Source organism: Gobio gobio (assembly GCF_949357685.1).
Source record: "Gobio gobio genome assembly, chromosome: 8".
NCBI lineage: Eukaryota > Metazoa > Chordata > Actinopteri > Cypriniformes > Gobionidae > Gobio > Gobio gobio.
Genome location: NC_137114.1, coordinates 40,025,027 through 40,050,907, shown reverse-complemented (window position 1 = coordinate 40,050,907; position 25,881 = coordinate 40,025,027). Strand labels below are relative to the sequence as shown.

The window sequence follows — 25,881 nt, the reverse complement described above, 5'->3', positions numbered from 1 at the left end:
GAAAACACTGAAATCCGGCACTATCCGGGCATGGTATACTCCTGTGTAATTTGATGTTTACCGGATGTATGTGGGAAAAAGCGGATCAGAGTAACACGGAACAGTATATTTCCAGAAAAACCCGGAAACCTCACGTATGCGGACGTATACAGGAATCCGTGAAATTTCACGGACATATACAGCTGAAACACTGCTGGGTGTGCTAGGACTGAAGACTGTTAGGTGTGAAGAAGACCTTTCATATGTTAATGACTGACACTTGTGCTGGCTGTTCTCAGAGGGAGGGGGGGCAGGGGAGGAATTCAGGATTGAAAATTATCTCTGGTCTACTGTAGGCTACAGCAAACAAGCTTTTTGCACAGAAAAAAGAATTCTTAAGGCCCTGAAACACTAAACTGAACTAGCAATGACTAAAGCCGACTGTGGGGTTGGTTCACGTTGCCTGGGTCTGGGCCAAACCATCAGAATGGTGTGTCAGGGCCTTAAAACCACTGCATGAAAAGAGTCTCTTAATCAAATATTTTTTATAAAAACAGTACAAAATAAAAACCCTGTCTGAACATATACGTTCACAAAAAAATCTGAATATGTAATGAAATAAACAAAGAAATGTAATGGAATTAACAAAGGATAATTAACCAAACATTTTAGACTATCCCCAAACAATTTTTGCAAAGTTTTACAAATTGTAGGCAATAATAGAATTAAATAAAGAGGAGATGAAATGTGGAAAATGAAAAAGTTTGTTTTAAAAACACCAAAAACTGATATGCTCAAAATAAAAATATGGAATAAAAAAGAGCAGGGATTCACTTGCTCAAGAAACACAGAAACACAAGCAGATCTTTCAGCTCTGCAACTGTTCACAAAAAGTGTCACTCCAAGATTCTTAACTTTAACACGCTGCAAAAGAGGGGCGTTTTGAGGTTTGAAATCCACCACTCACAATAGATGTAGGTGCAACCAATAAGGTTACCAATAAAAATAAGGCAACCAATAAAAATAATCCTAATTTTACAGAAAAAAACTTCAGTTTATTTACAGTATTTTCTTGTAATTTTGAATTATGTTTAAAACGATGTAAAATTACAAACAATATCTAAATAAACAACTTGACTGTTATTTTAAGGATTATATCATTAATGACAAACTACAGTAATTCTCATTTTTTTATACAGGAACATAACTGTATTATTTTTCTGTTTTCATAAATAACAAATTCATGCAAAATTACAAACAATATCTGTAAATTAACAACTGTAATACAATATTTAGCTCATTATATTAAAGATTTATGTTTATGTCCATACTAACAATTTAACATTATTCTTTGTCATTTTGAAGTAAATCTTATTAGTTTTATATTTACACTGTAAAAATAAAAACCTAAAAAAACAGCAGCTACAGCTGCAAAACAAAAACCGTAAAATTAAAGTCAAATATCTTAAGTCAAATAAAGTTAAAAAACTTCACAGAAATTTACATTAAACGTTTTAGAGAAAACACTATTAGTTTACAGATTTTTCCTTATTTAAATTAAGATATTTTAATTTAATTTTCTGTTTTACAGTGAAGGTGTATTTTTACATTCAATTCTGGATACAAATATAACAAAATATATAGCAAACTAAATATCAAACAATAATTGTTTTTAAAGAGTACAAATCTGCACTGCTCTCCAGGTTGAAACTTCTGCCCACACCACAAAACACCATTTGACCAATTAATTAAATATAACAGCAAATAAAAATAAATATACACATTTTCTAACTGTTGTTTAAAACAAGTTTTTTCTATATTTGCAAGGCTATTTGCTGTCTTTCCGTGTTCTTTTGAGCGTGATTGGTCAATCTGAACGTCATCCAGAAATCTGGCCAATGACAGTGCGCGCCTTCAGTTTGAATTATACACCCGTTGCCGTTGCCGTTGGAGTTGATCGTGGCTCGCGGGGACGCGACGCGATCGCGGCTTCTAATCTTCACGTCGGTCTATTAATGGCATTGCATGGACCATTTAAACCTGTTAAAATCTTATTTTGGACGAATTTTGATGGTGGGATGTCGACTGAGAACGAAAAAACATGAATACGAACAGACTAAGTTTCCAATGGCGGACAGCAGACGGCAGAAGGTAACGTAAATCCCTTTATATTGTTTCTACTGCTCATCAAGATATAACGTTAGTGCATTAAAGTCATATGCTAATCGTGATTAACTTACATATTCTGTTTCTGTGTTTTGTTTTGTTGTAATATTGTTAAGATAGGGCTGGGTGTTATGGCGATCTGATGATACTGACTATTGTTAGCGATTTTGCTGTAAACGTTAACATTACCTTTTTATATTGCGGAATGGGAATATAGCGTATATAACGCAGCACTGACTGTACTAAAACTTTTTGACATTTTGACAAGGAAACATGCATGAATGTAGAATAATGAACGGGACATGCATGTGTTTAAATAAGCCTCTCTCAGACAGCATGCGATCCCGAAATCAATTATCTTTCTGTAAAATGCACACAGTTATCTCAGTAAGCCTGTCATGTGAGGTATCCACTTGATTTAAACAGTCAGTTATGTCTTAAGTAAAGTCAAACAGTTCAAGTTAACTTGGGGAAACCCGGATGCGTGTCATTATGTGCATCCGTTCTTAAAGGGGCTGCAGCTTTGTCATCATTTTAATAAAACAAAAGAATAGAGAAGACCTTCTGCTTCTTTAAGAATCAAGTGATATTAATTAATTGAATATCATACAGTGAAGACTTTTAAAGCAGTATTATTCTGTAGCATTTTAATAAAATATCTATCAAAATAAATATATTGTGATATCGTTATTGTAAAATAAAATTTCTCATGTATGTATAATTATATGGTCATAATGCCCATCCCTACTGTCAGCTAGTTTTAAGATCAAGCTTGTCATAAAATGTAACAGAGTTTTGGAATGAGTAATCCGAAAACACTGTCATGTACACTTGTTCAACAGAGAGGACAGGAAACCACCATACTTGGACTCTGAAAAATTATAGGCAAACCAGGATTTTGGATCTACTGTGAAGTTTTTGTATGGGCCTGGTGAGTATGTTTTGCAAGTCCTTGTCCGTAAGTTGATAATTAATATTAATGTTTTATCAAACAAATTAATATTCATTTGTGTGTGTGCATGTTTCTTCCCCCCTCATGATCCAGAAGTTTTGGATCCATGATCCTGAAGAACTTTTACAGATGTTGACCCTGAATGTGTAAAAGGTAATCTTAAAAATTATTTTAATGTTCTCTGTTTTTTTCTGTAATGTAGACGCATGCATTTTCTGTGAAGTTGCTTTGAAACAATATCAGGGTTTTTCCTACATTGAAATTTTTTTGCCGGCCGCCAAAACAAATTTTTGTCCCGCCAAAGCCTTATTTGTTGAGTTATTGTGATTTATGATTGATGTAGTAGATGACTGCTGCGCTTGCGTTAACTGAGTGACAGAGAGAACGACCAGTGAGCTCATTCCTCGCTCGCACTCTCTCTGTCTTCAAAATAAGCATTCTTAGCTTTCTAATGTTTCACATATTACGTTAATCAAAATCAAAAGGTCGGAAGACCGAATCCATGTTGCACGTGGCGCTATCAGACGTCTTCCTTTAATTGCCGCTGGGTGTGAAATGCGCTCAAAAAACATTGACTGATGCTCTGACCAGCTGCATAAAGCATACTTTAAATAAACAGGAAACAAATCCTATCCGGTTATGTAGTGTTTTCTGTGTGTTGACAAATCTTTCGCGATGTTCTAAAGACGGGATTCACACACAACGCGTCTGCTAATGTCCGATTTTCCACCTAATGATTCCTTTGAACTGAATCATTTTAACAACTGGTTAGAACAACTGATCTGTCCAACACTGAACTCACGAATTAGTTTAATCATTTACTCAGAACAACACCTGAAATGAGAACACAAGTGTGCTTACCCACTTTAGCAAGAGTGGATAGTAAGAATTAGTTTTAATTATCAACAGTCTTTCAGCTTATTTATGTTTATAATGTGTAGTAAAATAAATCGCCTAAAATCATTTAGTTTAGACTGGAGTGAGGTGAACCCAGAACAAAGTTGTTGTTAGCTAGCTGATTGTATATGGCAGAAAATTAGGCTATTTGTTCATTTTTTTAATATTGATATGATTACCAAAACAAACAATTATCAGTAAATAGTGTAAAAATGAGGAAAACAAACAAACATCAAGGTATCAAAATAAGATAAGCAAAAGTTACAAACTTTCTTTGAATTTATTTCAAATTTATTGTCAGTTTTGTGCTTGCAGATCAAGTGGGTAGGGTATTTTTTTTTTAGTGTGTGTGTGTGTGTGTGTGTGTGTGTGTGTGTGTGTGTGTGTGTGTGTGTGTGTGTGTGTGTGTGTGTGTGTGTGTGTGTGTGTGTGTGTGTGTGTGTGTGTGTGTGTGTGTGTGTGTGTGTGTGTGTGTGTGTGTGTGTGTGTGTGTGTGTGTGTGTGTGTGTGGATGACCATGTCTGTCAGCCACCACCGAAGACCATTTTTGACCCAGGAAAAACCCTGAATATGTATTATGAAAAGCGCTATACAAATACATTTTAATTGAATTGTTTTACTTGCTTTTATTGGCATTAACTATATATTATTAATGTATTATTTGGCAGGTCGCAAGATGTATTTTATTTTGTGAGACTTTGCTGAGGAAGTATTCTTTGGCTCAGTCTGAAAAGGCCCAGAAAAGAAACACTATGAAGAACATCACACAGAACCGTCAGAGAAAGAGACGGGTAAGTTAAGAAACCGGTTAAGCTTTTTCCCTCCAGAATGTTACTATACTCCTCTCTGATTTTTAGTGGTTAATTTACTGTCATGTTTTGCAGTTGCTGGAGACCAGGTCCAGGGTTGCACAAACCAACACAGAACCTGTGGAAGACCGCAACTATAGACCTGATGTCTGAAGATGATGATGCTGTTGTTGATGGAAGGCCAGTGTGGATGGTTAGGCTAGCTACTACAAACCAGACTAGACTGACCCACGCTACGCATCACATCACCAGCCCATTATGCCAGTTTGAAAAAATGTTCAAAACTCAAACAACATTGTGTTAGAGTTGGTCACAATTATTTTATAATTATAATTTTAATATTCAATTGTTCCATTTTATATTTTCTTTATTCCTATGTTTATATACTTATACTTTTATTGGTTCCCATATATAGAACATTTACATATATTTTATATACACTTTTTAGTTTATAGATTTCTTTGTCTTGTTTTATAATGTATACTTTGTATGTTTGTTCCTTTTTAGATGTCCATGTTGCTTTTGATCTCCACGTTTTGTATTGTTGTTCCTCTTACGTCGCCTTCCTTTAGAAACATTTTGTTCACTTATCTTTTCCCCCATTCATTTGAATGTATGTTTATAATGCTCTTTGTTCTTTTTATTTGGTTATATTGTTTACTTGGAATATTTATGTGTATTTTATATACACTTTTTTTTGTCTTATAAATTTATTGTTCTCATTTTATATTGTTTAATTTGTATATTTATTCTTTTCCTTTTTATGTTCACTGTGTATTTTATTCCTTTACATCTGTCTTTTAAATGCATTTTGTTAATTTTTTTTCCCTTTTTGTTTCTTTACCAATTCAATTTAACGTATATTTATGTTCTTTGGACTGTTTATATTTTTACATTTGTTCCTTTACATTTTCATCCCTTTTAAATACATTTAGTTCACTTGTTTTTGTTTCACCATTGTTTTAATGTTCGTTTATAATGCTGTTAAGAATGTTTTTTTTTTTTTTTATATATATATACCTTTTTAATAAATATTTCAGACTTTCTCAAATTGTTTTGTGTGTATTTTTCTTTTGGGAGGGAGAGGGGATTATTTTTTATATATATATATTATATATTAATTAGCAAAATCTGCATAGCTGGCCTATAACCAATCAAGTCCCTATGCTACAAAACCTAGCCCACCCTTAGCCTTAGAAGTAACCAATAAAGTCACTTGACTGGGTTTTCAATGCGTCCTGTCCTCCAATAGCAGTCTGGGTTTTGGGAGTGGTTTTAAAAAAAACAACCAATCCAGTTTGAGATGAAGGACCAATAGGGGGTGGAAGGCAAAGCTGTTTAGAGGTGTGAAAATGTCTCCTGGGAAAAACTTGATGGGATTATTTGCCATGGCAACAAATGGCTGTAGCATGGGAGTATACGGCCACAACATACATCCGATTTGGTACCATTTCGGATGAATACGGACATATACGGATCCATGGAATTTGACCTATCCGGCCAGTATACTCCTGGATTCTTCCGAATTTCAGCAGTGTATACAGGAGTATCCTGGTCCGGATACACCTTTTTTCATGCAGTGTCCTATGAGGCGAATTCGAAATACATTTATAACACTAATACTTTACTCTATTTATTCTATACTCTATTTTTTCCTCTTTTTGAAAGTTGTGAAATCACTATTGTGGAGTTTTTCTTTTGCTATTTGAGCAATTGGGCACACAAAAAATATATAATTATTGTATTCTCTCATTCACCACTATACAATTTAAAGGGGCTATATGCAACTTTTCCCCCAAAATAAACGTAACAATAGCCTTTTTATTTTACCATTTATGACTCAAACATCTCCTGATGAGCATACTGACACCTTGTCCGCTCACAGTGGGTGCACCTATAAGCCTGTCTCCTATTTTTCCTATTTTCTGGCGGGTCGTCTTTTCCCGCGCTGTCTGCGGATGTGACGTCACCACCGCTGCGAGAGCGAGCAGAAAATGAGAGCAGTTCTGCTTTTTGGCCACAGGTGTCAGTCGCGAGTTTAAATTTCAGAAAAACGCATATAGCCCCTTTAACCCAACTATGACGACTTCCGCTCTGAGAAACCCGAAAATGTGAAAAGGGTAGGAGAAAATACTAAATATAAAAATTACTTCTTTGTCTCCCACAAAGAACTAATTTTACATCCTTCCATCCACATGTTTTTATTTAACTTTTAAACATCCAGTGTGTGTGTGTGTGTGTGTGTGTGTGTGTATTCTTTGTTTACAGTAGCACTACTGCTTTTACGTAAACAGTAAAATACTGCAAATTCCCATATACAGTAAGTTACTGTAAATTTCATTAAAAATACCCACAATGCAGTGCATATTACAGTAGCTAACCGTAAATAATATAAATGGTATTTTACTGGGCTTTTTTGCGGTAAGTAACTGTAAAATTGCGGTAAAGTCTAACAGTGTACATTAATCCTCCCAAGACCCAGAAAAGGCACTTAAAACGTTGTTACAAAGTCCATCTCACCACAGTGGCTCTACAATAATTTTATGATGCGACGACAATAGTTTTTGTGCGCAAAAAAAAATCAAAATACACATGACCCAGAAGCGATTTGTTTACAAGCAGAGGAAGACGCGCGTGTCTAAGCTGTTGAATTCTACATTGATCGTGCTTTAGGTCTCGGCGTAGTTCTCAAAATCGGGCTAAAGTGTGCATTTCATGGATTCCCGAACCCCGGCGCTACATCATATTCTCGCGCAGGCGTCGTGGAGGCACACACGGAAGACAATAACAAGTTGGATAAAGGTGTTATTTTGATTTTTTTTTGCACACAAAAACTATTGTCGTCGCATCCTGAAATTATTGTAGAGCCACTGTGAGATGGACTTTGTAACAACGTTTTAAGTGCCTTTTATGGGTCTTGGGAGTGTAAATGTACTGAATGCCAATGGAGGCCTATCTGAAGCCTTTCTCAGCCATCAGCTTTCAACAAAAATATCTTCATTTGTGTTCCGAATATGAACGGAGGTCTTGCGGGTGTCGAACAACATGAGGGTGAGTAATTAATGACAGAATTTTCATTTTTGGGTGAACTAACCCTTTAATGATTTAGTCAGAAATTAAGATCATCTTTTAAAATTAACCTATTTCCCTTTGTCATATAATGATCATTTACAATTGTATTGCTAACACTTACGTCATAGACACCTGTGGAAATTTTAATTGGGTTGACATAATCCCTCTATACTTGTAACAATATCTTGCAGCTGATCATGCTTGAGTCACACACAGACTTCAACATTCAGCATGCAAAACACAATGGTAACAACAATGGTAGCTATATTAAGTCAAGGGTAAACCTAAATTAAAAGATCAAGTACTCAAGTACTTCAAAGATCAAGTACTGGTCTTGTGTAAGTGAACTAACTAAGCATTTGTTAGCACAACATACTATTCCTATTTCACTTTACTTGTTTTTTTTAAGGCAATCGGTTTGCATGCTTTTTTCAAGTAAGTCTAAAGCAGCGTTTCCACCGCAGGAACTTTCCCCAGGAATTAGGAACTTTGGGATGGTACTCGGTGTGTTTCGACCGCAGGAACCAGGGTCTAAATGAAATTCCGGGTAAAGATTTCCCCCTCAAAAGGAACAATTTGTACCAGGAACTTTACAGGAACTTTTTTCCTCCCAGACCTGCTACTGTCTGCATTTTCACTGCGGTCTAAAGTACCGTGAAGATTAGGCAAATTAGTCCAGAGACGTGGGACTGCGCGTGACGGCTCCTCCCAGTCAGGGACGGACAATAATCATTTCTGTGCGATACTGTCTGCAACAATAACAAGTATGGAGGAGATGCAAGCAGCGGTGCTTTTACTAGTTATGTATTGGTTTACTAAAGATGTAATTAACAAAACGGCGGAAAAGAGACGAGCACTGATACTAAAGCGTATTCTGAAAGCTCGTAAAGCTAGATTTAAAATAAGACAACGTATGTTATTATCAGCTATTACAGACATTGACCGTGAGGTGGCTGAGACAACGTGTGCCATCGGACAGAAAGAGCAAGACTGATATTTACTGAATGCAGAACGAAAGACTTTCAAAAATGGCAGTTGAAATAAAATGCTGCGTGGAGTCAACCAATCCGCATGTTCAGCGCCCAAGTCCCACCCCTGAAAGTTCCGGAACTTTGAAAAAGTACAACCTCGGAGGCAGGGCCGTTTGGAGGGGGAAATATTTACCCAGAACTTCATTTAGACCCTGGTTCCTGCGGTCAAAACACACCGAGGACCACCCCAAAGTTCCTAGTTCCTGGGGAAAGTTCCTGCGGTGGAAATGCGGCTAAAACGGCCCTGCTCGTGAGGTAGTACTTTTTCAAAGTTCAGGAACTTTCGGGGGTGGGACTTGGGTGCTGAACATGCTGATTGGTTGAGCTCACGCAGCATTTTATTTCAACCGGCATTTTTAAAAGTATTTTGCGAGGTTCGTTCTGCGTTCAGTAAATAACATTCTTGCTCTTTCTGTCCGATGGTGCGCGTTGTCTCAGCCACCTCACGGTCAATGTCCGTAATAGCTGATAATAACATACGTTGTCTTATTTTAAATCTTTACAAGCTTTCAGAATACGCTTTAGTATCAGTGCGCGTCTCTATTCGGCCTCTTTAGTAAACCAATACATAACCAGCAAAAGCAGCGCTGCTTGAATCTCCTCCATACTTGTTATTGTTGCAGACAGTGTCACGCAAAAATGATTACTGTCCGTCGCTGACTGCGAGGAAAAAAAGTTCCTGGTACAAATTGTTCCGGGTAATTTCGGTGGAAACGGGGCTTAACTAATTAGATTTTACAGTGTATGTTGTTCTTTTGATGTTGTTGTTTTTTTAAAGTTTAGCTTTTTATTTGTTTTTTCCTGTTTTAACTCTTCCAGGTTTCCAAAAAACTTTTTCTCACGTATTTGTTGGCAAACTGGCGATCCTCGTCCCATCTTTGCTCCTAAAGGATTAGACCTTTCTTGGATGCTGCTTTTGTACCAAATCATAATTACAATCACCTGTTGACATCACCTGTTTCAAATCACATCATTATTTAATAATAATAAATAATAATATTATTATTATTACATCATTATTTAACCATTTTACCTCATTACTAGCCCTAAATTGCTCCTGTCCCAGCTTTTTTTGAAATGTGTTGCAGGTCTGAATGACAGGAAAGGATGCTGCATATTTACAAATGACATGAAGTTGACCAGACAAAACATGAAATATTTTGTGTTCATATTGTCTGCAATGAAATACAAGTCAAAGTAAATTTAGAAATCACTTTTTTTTTTTTTTTGCGTTTTCCATACTGTCCCAACTTTTTCTGATTTGGGGTTGTAAATACAATGTACTTCCCTTAGTTTTAAACAGATTCTTAAATTTGTAATCCCACAGGGACCTTGCATGGAGATTGTTGTCTTTTCACAGCGCCTGGGAATCCAGTTCACCTGAAAACGGTGACCGTGATTCTCGAGTTAACTGCTCACTGGAGAGGGAGATTATCAGTAAGTAAACATTGGTCTCTTACTCACAAAAAGCTACTAAATGACCAGAGAACACTTTGAATATAGTGTCATTTTTCACTGTTTTTATGGTCCTTTTGTGTCCTTTTTGAAAGCCTCAATCGATTCCCTGTCCCAAATCGAACCCTAAGTCCTTGCGATCCTCATCCAAGTCTACAATTACGTGACATAATGCCGCTTTGACTGTTGCTCACGGCCTTTGCAAAAGTGCGCGTTAAGGGCGCATCTCGGCCACAATGGGGGGGGGGGCCTTGTGAGCACTCTTCTAAAACCTAAAACCATAGCTTTCCTGTAGCTCAAACTGTAGAGCGTGGCGCTAGCAACGCCAAGGTCATGGGTTTGATTCCCAAGGAAAGCAAGAACTGACAAAATGTCAAATGTGTACTTTGAATGCAATGTAAGTCGCTTTGGATAAAAGCGTCTGCCAAATGTAAATGTAAAATGACAAATGGGACACTCTACGGTCTTCTCGACTTAACGAGCACTTAACGGTTTTGTAAGTGCACATGAAGTGTGCCATTTGGGACAGGCCCATTGTAATTGCATGGACTGACCAGACTTCACAGTTCCTCTATAGACCTCATGCGGCAGAGAAACAAGCATGTAGTCATCTTTCGAATTTCATGTTTGAATTTCTGTTTTTGCCTAGTTCTGTATATTTCTATGGCATCGCTGTCAAAGAGTAATTAGCTAGAAGTGGTTTTACTTATTGTAGAGTTAACAAAAGTTATCATGGGCATTGTAATGTTTGAAGCGGATGTCATAACAAATGTCAGTGTACCGGGGAGATTTTAAAATGAGCGGTTCGGTCATAGATCCGTAAGATCTTACCTTCATGCTGTGGAAATACAAACCGGAAGACCGAACACAACTAGCTCAGCGATGAAAAGGGGTGGGGCTACATAAGGTCCAGAGAGTATATGGATAGAGTAGATAAATAGATGGATAGATCCTTCCTTCCTTCCTTCCTTCCTTCCTTCCTTCCTTCCTTCCTTCCTTCCTTCCTTCATCTGCTAGGTAAATTCAAGTTTCCGGTAGCAACAATTAAAACAAACAAAACAAGACAAGCAGCCCAATATACATAAATAAATTAAGCCCTGCTCACAGGGATGACTTAAAAAGCTGTATCGCCTGAGGGACAAACAATGTCCTCAGTCTGTTATAATTTTTGCATGAACTATTTCTTTAGGAAGGTCTGAATATGCTGCTCTTAAGGCAGAGAGGCACAGCGGGCTCTGCGCTTGATGCCAGCTGACACAGTGTCACACCTAAACGTGTCCTCAGCGCCACAGGGTCTCTGTCCCTGAAGCTGACTCACACACAGGCTGTCCTTAATAAAATCCTGCACTTCTTGCACCATTCTCAGCCTGATTTTTTTATGTTAATAATTTGGTCATTAATTTAGTAATTTATTTAGCACTCAAAGCGCTTTACATATGGAAGCTGGAATCGCCTCAACCACCACCAATGTGCAGCATCCGCCTGGATGATGGGACGGCCCACCTTATTAGTGGAGAGGTGACGGAGTCAGTCAGTATATATGGGGATGATTAGGAGGCTATGATGATGGACAGATACCAATGGGCAAATTTGGCCAGGATGCAGGATGTTTAAACCCCTACTCTTTTTTCGAAGGACGTCCTGGGATTTTTAATGACCACAGAGAGTCGGGACCTCAGTATATCGTCTCATCCGAAGGACAGTGCTTTTTGATAGTATAGTGTCCCCATCACTATACTGGGGCGTTAGGACCCACACAGACCTCAGGGTGAGCACCCCCTGCTGGTCTCACTATCACCTCCTATTTTCCCAGGAGGTATCCCATCCAGGTACTGACCAGGTTTTACCCTGCTTAGCTTCAGTCTTGGGCTACAGGGTGAAATGGCTGCTGGCTTAATCAATCAAAACAAACCATTATTTTTTAAAAAAGCTATCAGGATTAGCCTATTATTGAAATTAGTGATATTTGCCTGATGCTTGGTATAAGAAGAAGTATTAGTATCGCCCATCCCTAACTCAGTTTCTGTTGTCATGCTATTAAGATGGCCTTGTTTTAACAAAGATACAGTGTGTCTTTAACACGTGTTGACACACACAGCGAGAGACCGGTAAAGCCTCAGTGAACAGAGCACCAGTTATTAACCAGTGTGTAATGGAGAGCTCAGAGACACACCTGTGTGTCATTTATCTTCTCTTCAGCCCAACACACGCCATATTCCATCCTTAGCTCAGACTTCCTTCCCTCGCAAATATTTTTATCCCTCAAATCCTTCAAAATAATACAATTTCCCTGTGAAAACGCAGCATGTTCCACCTGGTTGCCTTTAATTTTGCAGGGTATTAGCTTTGCATTATTTCCAGTGTTGGAAATGCTGTCATGAGTTTTGGGATATTGTGCATGAACAGTATGGCTAACTGGGTCAGCACTAGTAAATTTAAAGGGATAGTACATGATTTATTTAATCCACCTCGTGTCTTTCCAGACTGGCTAAGCTTTTGCTCCCTGTTCACTTTCATTGTATGGAAAAGAGCAGCAGGAACATTCTACAAAACATCTCTTTGTGCTCCTATCGCATACCTTTAAATATAAAGTTGGATATTTTGTATTAGCTTTGACATGCTGATTTTGAAAAGAAAAAAAGTTTCGTTTAACAACAGGCACTCTACATTTGTGTCTAAGTCTGCGCGCTAGCCGGAGCGTATCATGTTGCCCTACTTAGCTAATGAGAATGAATGAATCTCTTTTTTTAATTTCTTTCAAAGCATATTCACACACTCTGACACAGATTCACTTTGTGAAGCAAAATTGAGACGAGCGTTAAACCGGATAAAAATCTTCTCATCACTCTGCAGTTACTACATTTCCAGAGACAGGTAAAAAAAAAAAGCAAGTGTGTTTGGAACGGCTAACACTTCAGTAAATCTTCAATGCCGGTCTGACAGGAATAACACTGTGATTTCCTTATATCATAACCGGAGTCATTTTTCAGCTCCAATAAACTCTACCTTTAGCTGCTGTTTCCCAATTCAGCAGCGTAATATGACAGGTAATCCAGTATTAAAAATGTTCTCTCCATTTATGATTAGGATATCGCTAAAGTTTATGCTTTGCTTCGGAGGAAGTGCTTTTTCAAAGTGTCATCATCAATATCAGCCGGTTGTCAGGTTCATTTCGGGCTTAACTTTGAGGTCAGCTTATCCTGTGCTCGGCTTTGTGTGACTGATGTCTGGAGAAAAATCCCAGCATGCTCCACAAAGTGTGTGTGAGTCACTGATTCAGCCCCTGTGTGTGAGTCAGCTGGTGGAAGAATTTAGAGGACACTCAGGCCGAGAAATGAGGGGGATTTTAATTATCACATCATTATATCACTGTGTGTGCTGTGTGTGTGAGATCGAGTGAATTGGTTTCAGTTGCGTTGTGTTAGTTATGTGGTCCAATGTGATGGGTCATAACATGCTCAAGATGTTCACTGTGAAGAGGGAGCGTGCAGGGCTTAGAAATCTTTTGAACAGTCAGCTGACAATATCAGCTAATGGTAATTTTAAGCATAGATATGTATAGGTATAGGTGCCACATTCAACTGATCCAGACAGCTTGGCGCGCCCGCCATCTTGGAACGTCAGCATGTCACAGAATCAATAAGTGTGTTCGGCTTGAAGCGGCGCTGCGCAGACCGAACTGTGTAGGACATTAATGTACAACGAGAGCGTTTCGAAAGCATACAGAGCCGCCAGCTCTCTAAACACTTTGATGTCATACACCGATTGGCCTGTGCAGCGCCGCTTCAAGTTGAACACACCTAATGATGCCACAACTTTGCACAGCTTGTTGTTGTGAAACCACCAAGATTTAAATTCCCGAAGAAATGGGATAACTTTTAACATGTGAGAATGTGTTGGTTTGTGTTTATGTATTAACTCAATATTACAGGTTTTTATACTAGGGTGAATTCAGGGTGATTGGGACACTTTTTGCCATTGAGATCACTTAGAAATAGTATCCCAATCGCCCTGAATCAACCCTTTATGGTAACTTTTTAATGTTGTGTTAGCTGACGCCTTAGTCTTGTTGTATGGGTTAGTTTAGCAAAATCATCTGCTGATGTCTATTGCAGATATACACTCACCTAAAGGATTATTAGGAACACCTGTTCAATTTCTCATTAATGCATTAAGGTCAAGACAATCTCCTGAGCTCCAAACTAAATGTCAGAATGGGAAAGAAAGGTGATTTAAGCAATTTTGAGCGTGGCATGGTTGTTGGTGCCAGACGGGCCGGTCTGAGTATTTCACAATCTGCTCAGTTACTGGGATTTTCACGCACAACCATTTCTAGGGTTTACAAAGAATGGTGTGAAAAGGGAAAAACATCCAGTATGCGGCAGTCCTGTGGGCGAAAATGCCTTGTTGATGCTAGAGGTCAGAGGAGAATGGGCCGACTGATTCAAGCTGATAGAAGAGCAACTTTGACTGAAATAACCACTCGTTACAACCGAGGTATGCAGCAAAGCATTTGTGAAGCCACAACACGCACAACCTTGAGGCGGATGGGCTACAACAGCAGAAGACCCCACCGGGTACCACTCATCTCCACTACAAATAGGAAAAAGAGGCTACAATTTGCACAAGCTCACCAAAATTGGACAGTTGAAAACTGGAAAAATGTTTCGATTTCTGTTGAGACATTCAGATGGTAGAGTCAGAATTTGGCGTAAACAGAATGAGAACATGGATCCATCATGCCTTGTTACCACTGTGCAGGCTGTTGGTGGTGGTGTAATGGTGTGGGGGATCTTTTCTTGCCACACTTTAGGCCCCTTAGTGCCAATTGGGCATCATTTAAATGCCACGGCCTACATGAGCATTGTTTCTGACCATGTCCATCCCTTTATGACCACCATGTACCCATCCTCTGATGGCTACTTCCAGCAGGATAATGCACCATGTCACAAAGCTCGAATCGTTTCAAATTGGTTTCTTGAACATGACAATGAGTTCACTGTACTAAAATGGCCACCACAGTCACCAGATCTCAACCCAAAAGAGCATCTTTGGGATGTCGTGGAACGGGAGCTTCGATGTGCATCCCACAAATCTCCATCAACTGCAAGATGCTATCCTATCAATATGGGCCAACATTTCTAAAGAATGCTTTCAGCACCTTGTTGAATCAATGCCACGTAGAATTAAAGGGTTAGTTCACCCAAAAATGAAAATTCTGTCATTAATTACTCACCCTCATGTCGTTGGACACCCGTAAGACCTCCGTTCATATTCGGAACACAAATGAAGATATTTTAGTTGAAAGCTGATGGCTGAGAAAGGCTTCACACAGGCCTCCATTGGCATTCAGTACATTGACACTTCCAAGATCCATGAAAGGCACTTAAAACGTCGTTACAAAGTCTATCTCACCACAGTGGCTCTACAATAATCATACAATGCGACGACAATAGTTTTTGTGCGCAAAAAAAAATCAAAATAACACCTTTATCCAACTTGTTCTCGACTTCCGTGTATGCCTCCACGACGCATGCGCGAGAATATGACGCAGATCCGGCGTTCGGACATATGACCCAGAAGCGATTTGTTTACGAGCAGAGGAAGACGCGCGTGTCTAAGCTGTTGGATTCTACATTGATCGTGCTTTAGGTCTCGGCGTAGTGCTCAAAATGGGGCTTAAGTGTGTATTTCATCGATTCCCGAACACCGGCGCTACGTCATATTCTCGCGCATGCGTCGTGGAGGCACACACGGAAGTCGAGAACAAGTTGGATAAAGGTGTTATTTTGATTTTTTTTTTGCGCACAAAAACTATTGTCGTCGCATTGTATGATTATTGTAGAGCCACTGTGGTGAGATAGACTTTGTAACGACGTTTTAAGTGCCTTTCATGGATCTTGGAAGTGTCAATGTACTGAATGCCAATGGAGGCCTGTGTGAAGCCTTTCTCAGCCATCAGCTTTCAACTAAAATATCTTCATTTGTGTTCCGAATATGAACGGAGGTCTTACGGGTGTCCAACGACATGAGGGTGAGTAATTAATGACAGAATTTTCATTTTTGGGTGAACTAACCCTTTAAGGCAGTTCTGAAGGCGAAAGGGGGTCAAACACGGAATTAGTATGGTGTTCCTAATAATCCTTTAGGTGAGTGTAGATATTCATACATGCGTATAGCTATGGTTGCAGATGCTCAGTCAATTGCTTTCGAATGTTCACGGACCGGCTTTGATTGTTCCAATATGACGCCAGGCTTACGTATAGCATACGTATATGTTTATTTTATATAAGCACTTTTTAAAACTTTGTTTTAAAGTTGCCATGAACTGGAAATCCATACATTTTCAGAAAAAAAGGTACAGTGGAGGTACAATTTTGTTCCTTGGGGAACACAACGTATAACTGTACAACAACGTTTAAAGGTACACAATTGGTCCTTAGGGTACAATTATCCCTACAATTAATCATTGGCAGGCAAGTTCGGTCCTAGTGAGTCGCTGTCCTGCAGAGTTTGGCTCCAACCCTGAAAGACATCTATAGAAGCTCTTATTGAGAATTAACAGAGGTTTAGATGGTTGGTTTTATTGGAAATAATTGGTCACCATTATGGTGATCAGTGTTTCGTTTTGTTGGGCAGTTTGACTCTAGTTTGTGTTTTTTGTTACAGTGTTAACAAAACACATAATCTGTTCAAATCAAAAGAAGCCATAAACAAAAATTGTCATGAAGAAAAATGTTTGACTGAACTCATCACTGACTAAAACTATTAATAAAGAATATTCACCAACAATCCTTTCTTGCCACAGATCAGGCATTCTGAATTTTTTTAATTTTTTTTATACACATTCTAGGGGGGGGGGGGGGGAGTTTAGACGCACATAGATATCAAGAATCAGCATATGAATCTCAACAATGGTGACATACTTAATGCTGCAATGCATGCTGGGAGCCATGAGTTTTATACTGTGGTGGCTAAGTAGGGTTGGAGCTAAACTCTGCAGGACATCAGCTCTCTAGGACCGAACTTGCCTACCCCTGACTTGGAGGTACAAAAATGTACCCATAAGGGCACAGCCCCAGTGACAAGCCATTGTACCCCTAAAGGTACAATTGTGTACTTTATTTTCTGAGAGTGTATTATTGATCTTATTGTATTTCATCCATGCATAATTGCGTCATTGCATTTTTTTACTCGATCTTCAGTTGAAATCATTGATTTATCTCTGGTGACATAATCCAGACTCCTCCAATAATTTCATCCTCATAAACCCCGCCCTTTTCTTATAACTGACTGCAAGCTCACATTCAGATCTGGCTCCGTCCAATCAATAACCGATGGGTTTTATACAGGTCTCTGCTTTACTTTTTTTAATGCTTTACGTTTCAACTTGGATGTACGTCACAATACAGGAAAAAAGATCTGTCGCTATTTCAGTTACATTGTCATTTTAAAGGTGCTATGTAAATGAAGTTTTATCTTTTTACATTTATGCATGTAGCTACTGTAGCAGATGGTTTTATCCAAAGTGACTTACACCAGAGGAACAAAAGCAGTTTGTCACAGTGCTTCCACAGTTACTTGTAAATAATAGATGCACTACTTACTAGATGTTTAAAATTGTGATTTTTTCCAAAACTATGAGTGTTTTTCAAGCATGATCATTGTGTCTCAGGCTAACCATTCATTTTATCACGTCCGTGATTCAGAATCATGAAGCCCTCTTTTTGATTCATGAAAGTATACATGATCTCTGTGTGCTTTAATGAATGAATAGGCTCGCTTCTTTGTCAGTTTTCACCGAGTTATGCAGGTGTTCATATTGTGCTGATTGCTTTGCTGCTTACTGAAATGTTTTCCTGTGTGTTTGTGGTGGTGGTGTTCTCTGCCCATTTCCTTCTTTCTTATCACAACTCATTAAGTTTTCAGAGTTGAGGTGTGTGTTGGCTTTCCTCTTGTGCGCAAACATTTACATCTATCTTTGTGAGAACATTCATTGACACAATGTAATCTCTAGCTCCTTACCCTAACCCTAACCCTACCCCTAAACCTACCCATCATTTTTACATTTTCAAGCATTACTCGGTGATTTGTGAGCTGTTCTCTTAATGGGGTTCAATAAATGTCCCCACAAGGACAAGGATATTGACATCTTTGTGGAAGCCAACAGAGGCAGACAGTGTGGTGGATTAAGGGGTTGGTAAGACACTGGAAGTAGGAAAGACCGTAGCAAGCCGGGAAATTGCTACTAGTGTGTCTCATGACCCGAAGCTCTCTGACTCTTCCATTCAGACAGGGGCGAACTTAGTGTTATTTTTATTTCTTGTGCATGATATTTTTATTTCTTATGTTTATGATTATTCCTTTTCTATGTAAAGCACTTTGACATTTTGTCCCCAAAACTAGGGTTTACCAGGACCACACACACACAAGTACACACGTTGTGTTTTCATGTTTTATTGGGACTTTCCATAGACATAATGCTTTTTATACTGTACAATCTGTCAATTCTCCCCTACACTAACCCTACCCCTAAACCTACCCATCACAAAACAACTTTCTGCATTTTACATCCATGATATAGACCACCAAACCTTTGGATGTATAATGTAGAATTTAATATTATAATGCTAATGTAAGATTTTTTTTTTTCATGTGATTAATACAGGTTAGTGTGCATGTATATACAAAACAATAACATTTTCATACAACGAAAGGGTCTTTCTCTTGTCACTAAGTATCTATTAAATATTATTACTTGCATAGATGGATGGATTATTGGCTGATGGATTGGTGGATTGATGGATGCATGGATGGATAGATGCTTGGATTGCCACATGACCAGATGGATGGATGGACAAATAGGTGGATGGATGGATACATGGATGGATGGATGGATGGATGGATGGACAGATAGGTGGATGGATGGATGGATGCATGGATGGATTGATGGATGGATGCATGGTTGGACAGATAGGTGGATGGATGGATGCATAAATGCATGGATGGATTGATTATGGGCTAATGGATGGACAGCTAGGTAGATGGATGGATGCATGGTTGAACAGATAGGTGGATGGATGGATGCATAAATGCATGGATGGATGGATGCATAGATTGGTTATGGGCTGATGGATGGACAGATAAGTAGATGGATTGATGCATGGTTAAACAGATAGGTGGATGGATGGATGCATAAATGCATGGATGGATCAATGGATGGATGGATTCATAGATTGGTTATGGGCTGATGGATGGACAGATAGGCAGATGGATGGATGCATAGTTGGACAGATAGGTGGATGGATGGATGCATAAACGCATGGATGGATCAATGGATGGATACATGGATGGGTTATGGGCTGATGGATGGACAGATAGGTGGATGGATGGATGCATAAATGCATGGATGGATCAATGGATGGACGGATACATGGATGGGTTATGGGCTGATGGTTGGACAGACAGATAGATAGATGGATGGACGGTTGGATGGGCAGATAGATGGATGGATGCATCAGTGGGTTATGGGCTGATGGATGGGTGGATGGACAGATGGATTTACAGATAGTCAAGTCAAGTCAAGTCAACTTTATTTATATAGCGCTTTTAACAATGTAGATTGTTTCAAAGCAGCTTTACAGTGTTAAACAGGAAAATAATGCAGCATAATTTTATTCAGCTGTATAGCCATTCTGGAAAAATTTCAAGTATCATACAGTGACAGTGTGGGCTTTAGATTAATAATTTGATCAGTAATTTAGTTTAAATGGTTAATTTAGTTTATTATTTAGATGTATTTCGATGTTTAGTTGAAAAATTTAGTGTCCCCAACTGAGCACGCCAAGCCAGAGGCAACAGTGGCAAGGAAACCAAAACCCCATTAGGTGACCTAATGGAGAAAAATAAACCTTGGGAGAAACCAGGCTCAGTCGGGGTGCCAGTTCTCCTCTGGCCAATTAACAAACAGCGTATTATTATTATTATTCTGGCAGTTTTACAGCTCGGAGGTCATAATAGATCAGAATATTCGAGGGACCGGGGGCAACATGCTGGAGACAGGTTTATTGAGGATGATGTTGATTAAATAATTATTAAAGTGCAATATTCGAATGATCGGAGGCAACACGCAGGAGACGGGTTTATTGAGATGCCGTGTCGATGAGGCAGTTTCAGGGGGAGTCTAATCACGGTCTCCCAGACACTTCGGGGTCCTGTGTTGGTCTTCTCTGGGCGCAGGTCCACCATCTGATCTGGATACGGCCCGGATCCAGCTGACTGCAGTAAACCTCGGGATAAAACAGAGAGACTAACATTAGCGTAGATGCCATTCTTCTGATGATGTAACGAGTACATCAGGTGTTATGGGAAGTGTTCCCGGTTCCGGCTGACCTAGTTAATGCAGCCTAACAATCATTTCATTGAAAAAGTGTTTTATGTGTATGCCACAGTAAAGAGATGTGTTTTTAGTCTAGATTTAAACTGACAGAGTGTGTCTGCTTCCCGAACAATGTTAGGAAGACTGTTCCAGAGTTTAGGTGCTAAATAGGAAAACGATCGACCGCCTGCAGTTGATTTGGATATTCTCGGTATGATCAACTGGCCAGAATTTTGAGACCGCAGTAGACGTGATGGAGTATAATATGTTAAGAGCTCGCTCAAGTATTGGGGAGCTAAACCATTTAGTGCTTTGTAAGTAATAAGTAAGATTTTAAAATTTATGCGATGTTTAATAGGCAGCCAGTGCAGTGTTGACAGAACTGGGCTAATATGGTCATACTTCCTGGTTCTAGTAAGAACTCGAGCTGCTGCGTTTTGGACCAGCTGGAGTTTATTTATTAAGCGAGCAGGGCAACCACCCAGTAGAGCATTACAATAATCTAACCTTGAGGTCATGAACGCATGAACTAACTGTTCAGCATTTTGCATTGAGAGCATGTGCCGTAATTTAGATATATTTTTAAGATGGTAGAAAGCAGTTTTACAGATGCTAGAAACGTGGCTTTCAAACGAAAGATTGGTATCAAAGAGCACACCCAGGTTCCTCACTGACGACGAGGACTTGACAGAACAGCCATCAAGTGTTAGACAGTATTCTAGGTTACTACTTGTGGAGCTTTTTTGTCCAATAATTAAAAATTCAGTTTTTTCTGAATTGAGTTGCAGGAAATTACCAGTCATCCAATGTTTTATATCAGCTATGCATTCCGTTAATCTTGTGAATTGGTAAGTTTCTTTAGGGCGTGAAGAAATATAGAGCTGAGTATCGTCAGCATAACAATGAAAACTAACGCCATGCTTCCTAATGATATCTCCCAGTGGTAGCATGTACAGGGTGAAGAGTAGCGGTCCTAGCACTGAGCCTTGCGGTACTCCATACTGAACTTGCGATCGGTGTGACATATCTTCATTTACTACTACAAACTGATAACGGTCGCATAGGTATGATTTAAACCATGATAATGCAATTCCACTAATACCTACATAATTTTCGAGTCTATTCAAAAGAATGTTGTGGTCGATAGTATCAAATGCAGCGCTAAGATAGGAAGATCAATGGACGATTGGACGGGCAGATGGATGGATGGATGGATGAATTATGTGTTGATGGTTGGATGGGCAGATGGATGGATGGATGGATGGATGGATGGATGCATGGATGTTTGGATGGGGAATGAATGGATGGATGGATTTATGCATGAATGTTTGGATGGATGATTGATGCATTAATGTTTGGATGGTGAATGAATGGATGAATGAATGATTGATTGATGCATGAATGTATGTATGGATGTATGTATGGATGTATAGGTGGATGGATTATGAGCTGATGCATGGATGGGCAGATGGATAAATGTCTGAACAGATAGATAGAAAAGACAGACAGACAGACAGACAGACAGACAGACAGACAGACAGACAGACAGACAGACAGACAGACAGACAGACAGACAGACAGACAGACAGACAGACAGACAGACAGACAGACAGACAGACAGACAGACAGACAGACAGACAGATAGATAGATAGATAGATAGATAGATAGATAGATAGATAGATAGATAGATAGATAGATAGATAGATAGATAGATAGATAGATAGATAGATAGATAGATAGATAGATAGATAGATAGATAGATAGATAGATAGATAGATAGATAGATAGAAACTCTCATCATATGTAAAAATAGCAGACAGGTCGCATCCCTGCAATGAAATATTCCCCAACTCCACCTGATCCCAGCGCTCACCTGCGGGTGATTGACAGTATGAGCTGGTAGGCTGGACCCGCTGACTAATGACTCGAGCGCTCAGTCAGTCAGTGTGTGTTCAATGGGTTAATTCATCTTCTGTGAGGAATCTATCTGCTTCTTTCTCATAGGAACCTGCTAATTCTTGTTTTGTGGCCGTTAATGCCCGGCGACTGCTCGTGGACAACAATATCCAGCTGGACTGATGATTTGACAGCGATGTTTATTGATTGTTTTTCTGAGGCTCGTGCGTGTTTGTGTGTGGCAGTCGAAAATCTATGAGCAGCTTTTTGCGATGTGAATCAATTAAGGTCGGGAAACTATGAGCAGGAATTCGCTTAGATCATGGAAGTACTGAAACATCCAGGGGCTCATTAGAGCTGATTGGAGTTGGAGGAAAAGTCCAACTGGTTTTATTGCTTTTGGCTGGAAGTCGGACGCGTTTTTTTTTCGGATAACAACCAGGAAAAGGACCACTGTCCACTGCCATTCGCACCCGATGGCTACAAATAATTGTGCGTATAAGCGCGAATGAGATCTGGAGAATTTCCTCATAATTCAGCGACAATCTATGATCCAGATTTTAGCAGCGGGATAATCTGGATCCTGTAGCGACATCGGCTCGGATCATCAACCATCAAGATCTGAGGGATCACTTTCAAAGATCGCCCATCAGCACCACTAAAGGTAAGAGAGCTTGTGCTTGAGAGTTTATAAATCATGTCTGAAGTGGATTTGTGTGACACGGAGGCTTTGATGGGGAGCATATTTCATAAACTGCAGCATATTTCTACACTTTTGCACCTGTTGTCTTAATGGGTTTATACTGATCGATCGGACGGAAAATGTATGATTTATTTAGCCTACAGTCGAAATGGATAATGGCTTGCTTCATTTTTTGTTAACTTTTCTTTGAACATATATTGTTTAAATGATTAAAACATTATTATTATTATTATTATTATTATTATTATTGTTGTTGTTATTGATAATTGTATATGGCTCTTTACTTTTAAATATGTTTTTATTTAGAAATTATTATTTAATATAATAATAATAATAATAATAATAATAATAATAATAATAATAATAATAATAATATTTTTAAGCAACTTGTTTTAACATTTAAACAATAGGCTAGATGTTACAAATTATCTATCTATCTATCTATCTATCTATCTATCTATCTATCTATCTATCTATCTATCTATCTATCTATCTATCTATCTATCTATCTATGCATCATTATAATTTTATTATTATTATTTATTATTATTATTAAATTAGCATTTTAAATAAAGTTGTTATATATATATATATATATATATATATATATATATATATATATATATATATATATATATATATATATATATATATTTATTTATTTATATAAAATATGTGGATGTTTAGTTCTGCATTCCAAACAACACAAACAACATTATGTATAATTCATTGCTGGCAATCAGGTGGCAGTTTCTGGGCAAATTATCCACCCCTTAGTCTCATTTGACAAGTCAGGTGGTGCCCAGCCAACACCCCCTTCAGGGAAAAAAGTGATAGACATACTAATGATTAGAGAACCTGGAGGAGCGGTGTAGAGTGTGAGAGAGCAGGAGTGGCGCTGCGGTCCAGGGGGCTGGTCAGCTGTGTGTGTGTGTGTGTGTGTGTGTGTTCTCAACGGAGCTGCAGAGGCAGGACTACTTATGTCACCGAGCCACTATATGAGCCCACCGATGTCACCACTGCATCCCTCTCCAGAGTGTGACATGAGGGAGATGCTGACCTGCTGAAGGGATGTATGAACGGATGAATGAGTGACTACCTGCTCCAGGCTGCTGAAATATTAACTAGGGGTTTCTGGGCGCTCTATGCTGCTCGGAGAAAGGACCAGCGGTGGGACATAGTCAGGCTTTGGAACTGTGGGACAGCCTGCCCGCTGTGCTCCGAGCCGGGGTGTGCTGTCAGATGGAGGTCACTGAACTGGATCCGGACCCTCAGGCAGAGGGGTCTGAAGGAGGAGGGCTGTGCGTCCCGAGCAGTGGTGAAGGGAGTCCTGGGAAAGAGCCTGTTGGGCTTCAGTATCCTGTAGAGTTTGATCCGTACGGGTAAGCAACATAACTGCCATCCCTGGATCTTAACACTCTGGCATGCGGGAAACATGTTTGGCTTTTTATTTGTTGGTATATGTTCTGAATGTTAAACGTGTTTTCTTTGATGAGAGTATACGGTTAGAGATGTCCTGATTTGATGCTTCTGTTTTGGCTTGTGTGATCACTGGCTTGAAAGGAGTTGTATTGATTTTAATAACTTGAAATGTATTTATGCTCAGGTCTGTCCTTCGAACCATAGGTTGCCTTTGTAGGAGGGTAAGACGGAGAAAATTGAGTTATTTTGACATGATGTGGAATGACATTTTGACTTTTTTTCCCAGCGACTTTGTGAAGCACAGCTCGTTGTGATTTGATTTAAAGAATGACAACTTTTTCTTGTTCATTTAAAGTTTTCGACTCTTATGAACAACAAGATATGGCTAAACGCATCTCTTTTTTTGTAATTTAAGAAACGCATTTTATGCTTGTATTTCGAGGGAACTTAGAGGCACTGTTGGATTTGGAAAGTTTTGCCCACAGTTGAACACATTGTGATCAATGCTGCCTCCCCTTTACACTCTTCATGTCCATACACTCCATTATCCCTCATAAACATAACATCCTGTTTGTTTGTGATGGGTAGATGACATTTCAAACAGTGTCCCACAAGATGACACGTCGCACTCCACCCAAAACGATTTACTTAATCTATAAGATAAATTCTAATTCTTGTATAGTCATTATAAATGCAGGTTTTATGACCTTAATTTAGCGACTATATTGTACTTTTAACTATCTTCCATCACGTCAACGCATGCAGGACTATTTAACTGCATTAAATGGAGAGATGTGCTTTGATTGGTCACCATTTCTTTAACACAACTGTTAAAAAATGTGGGTCTTTAATTTTCATTTACAAGAATACTTTTATTTAATCAAAAATACAGTAAAAAACTGTAATATTGTTAAAAATTATAAAAATGTTCAGTTATATAATATATTTTAAAATGTCTTCTCTTCAGTGTCAGAAATCATTCTGATTTGTTGCTCAAGAAACTTCACATTTATTTATTAATGTTGAAATGAGTTGTGCTGCTTAATATTTTTGTGGAAACCATGATAGATTATTTTTTGATTAATAGAAAGATAAAAAAAAACAGCATTTATTTGAAATA

At 38.7% G+C, this 25,881-nt stretch overlaps 1 protein-coding gene and 1 long non-coding RNA gene across 2 annotated transcripts in view; both read left to right on the top strand.

Moving 5' to 3' along the window:
• Positions 1 to 2,898: 2,898 nt before the first annotated feature.
• LOC307130990 lies at positions 2,899 to 4,773 on the top strand. The gene is made up of 3 exons (XR_013817108.1): positions 2,899 to 3,076; positions 3,191 to 3,250; positions 4,663 to 4,773. It is a non-coding gene; the product is annotated as an uncharacterized lncRNA (long non-coding RNA).
• Positions 4,774 to 24,210: 19,437 nt separating this feature from the next.
• Positions 24,211 to 25,881, top strand: part of caln1 (calneuron 1) — an 85,007-nt gene continuing 83,336 nt past the window's right edge. The window contains exon 1 of the mRNA XM_079823419.1: positions 24,211 to 24,721. Within this exon, the coding sequence (XP_079679545.1) occupies positions 24,582 to 24,721 (140 nt within the window). The 5' untranslated portion in view covers positions 24,211 to 24,581. The remainder of the gene's footprint in view (positions 24,722 to 25,881) is intronic.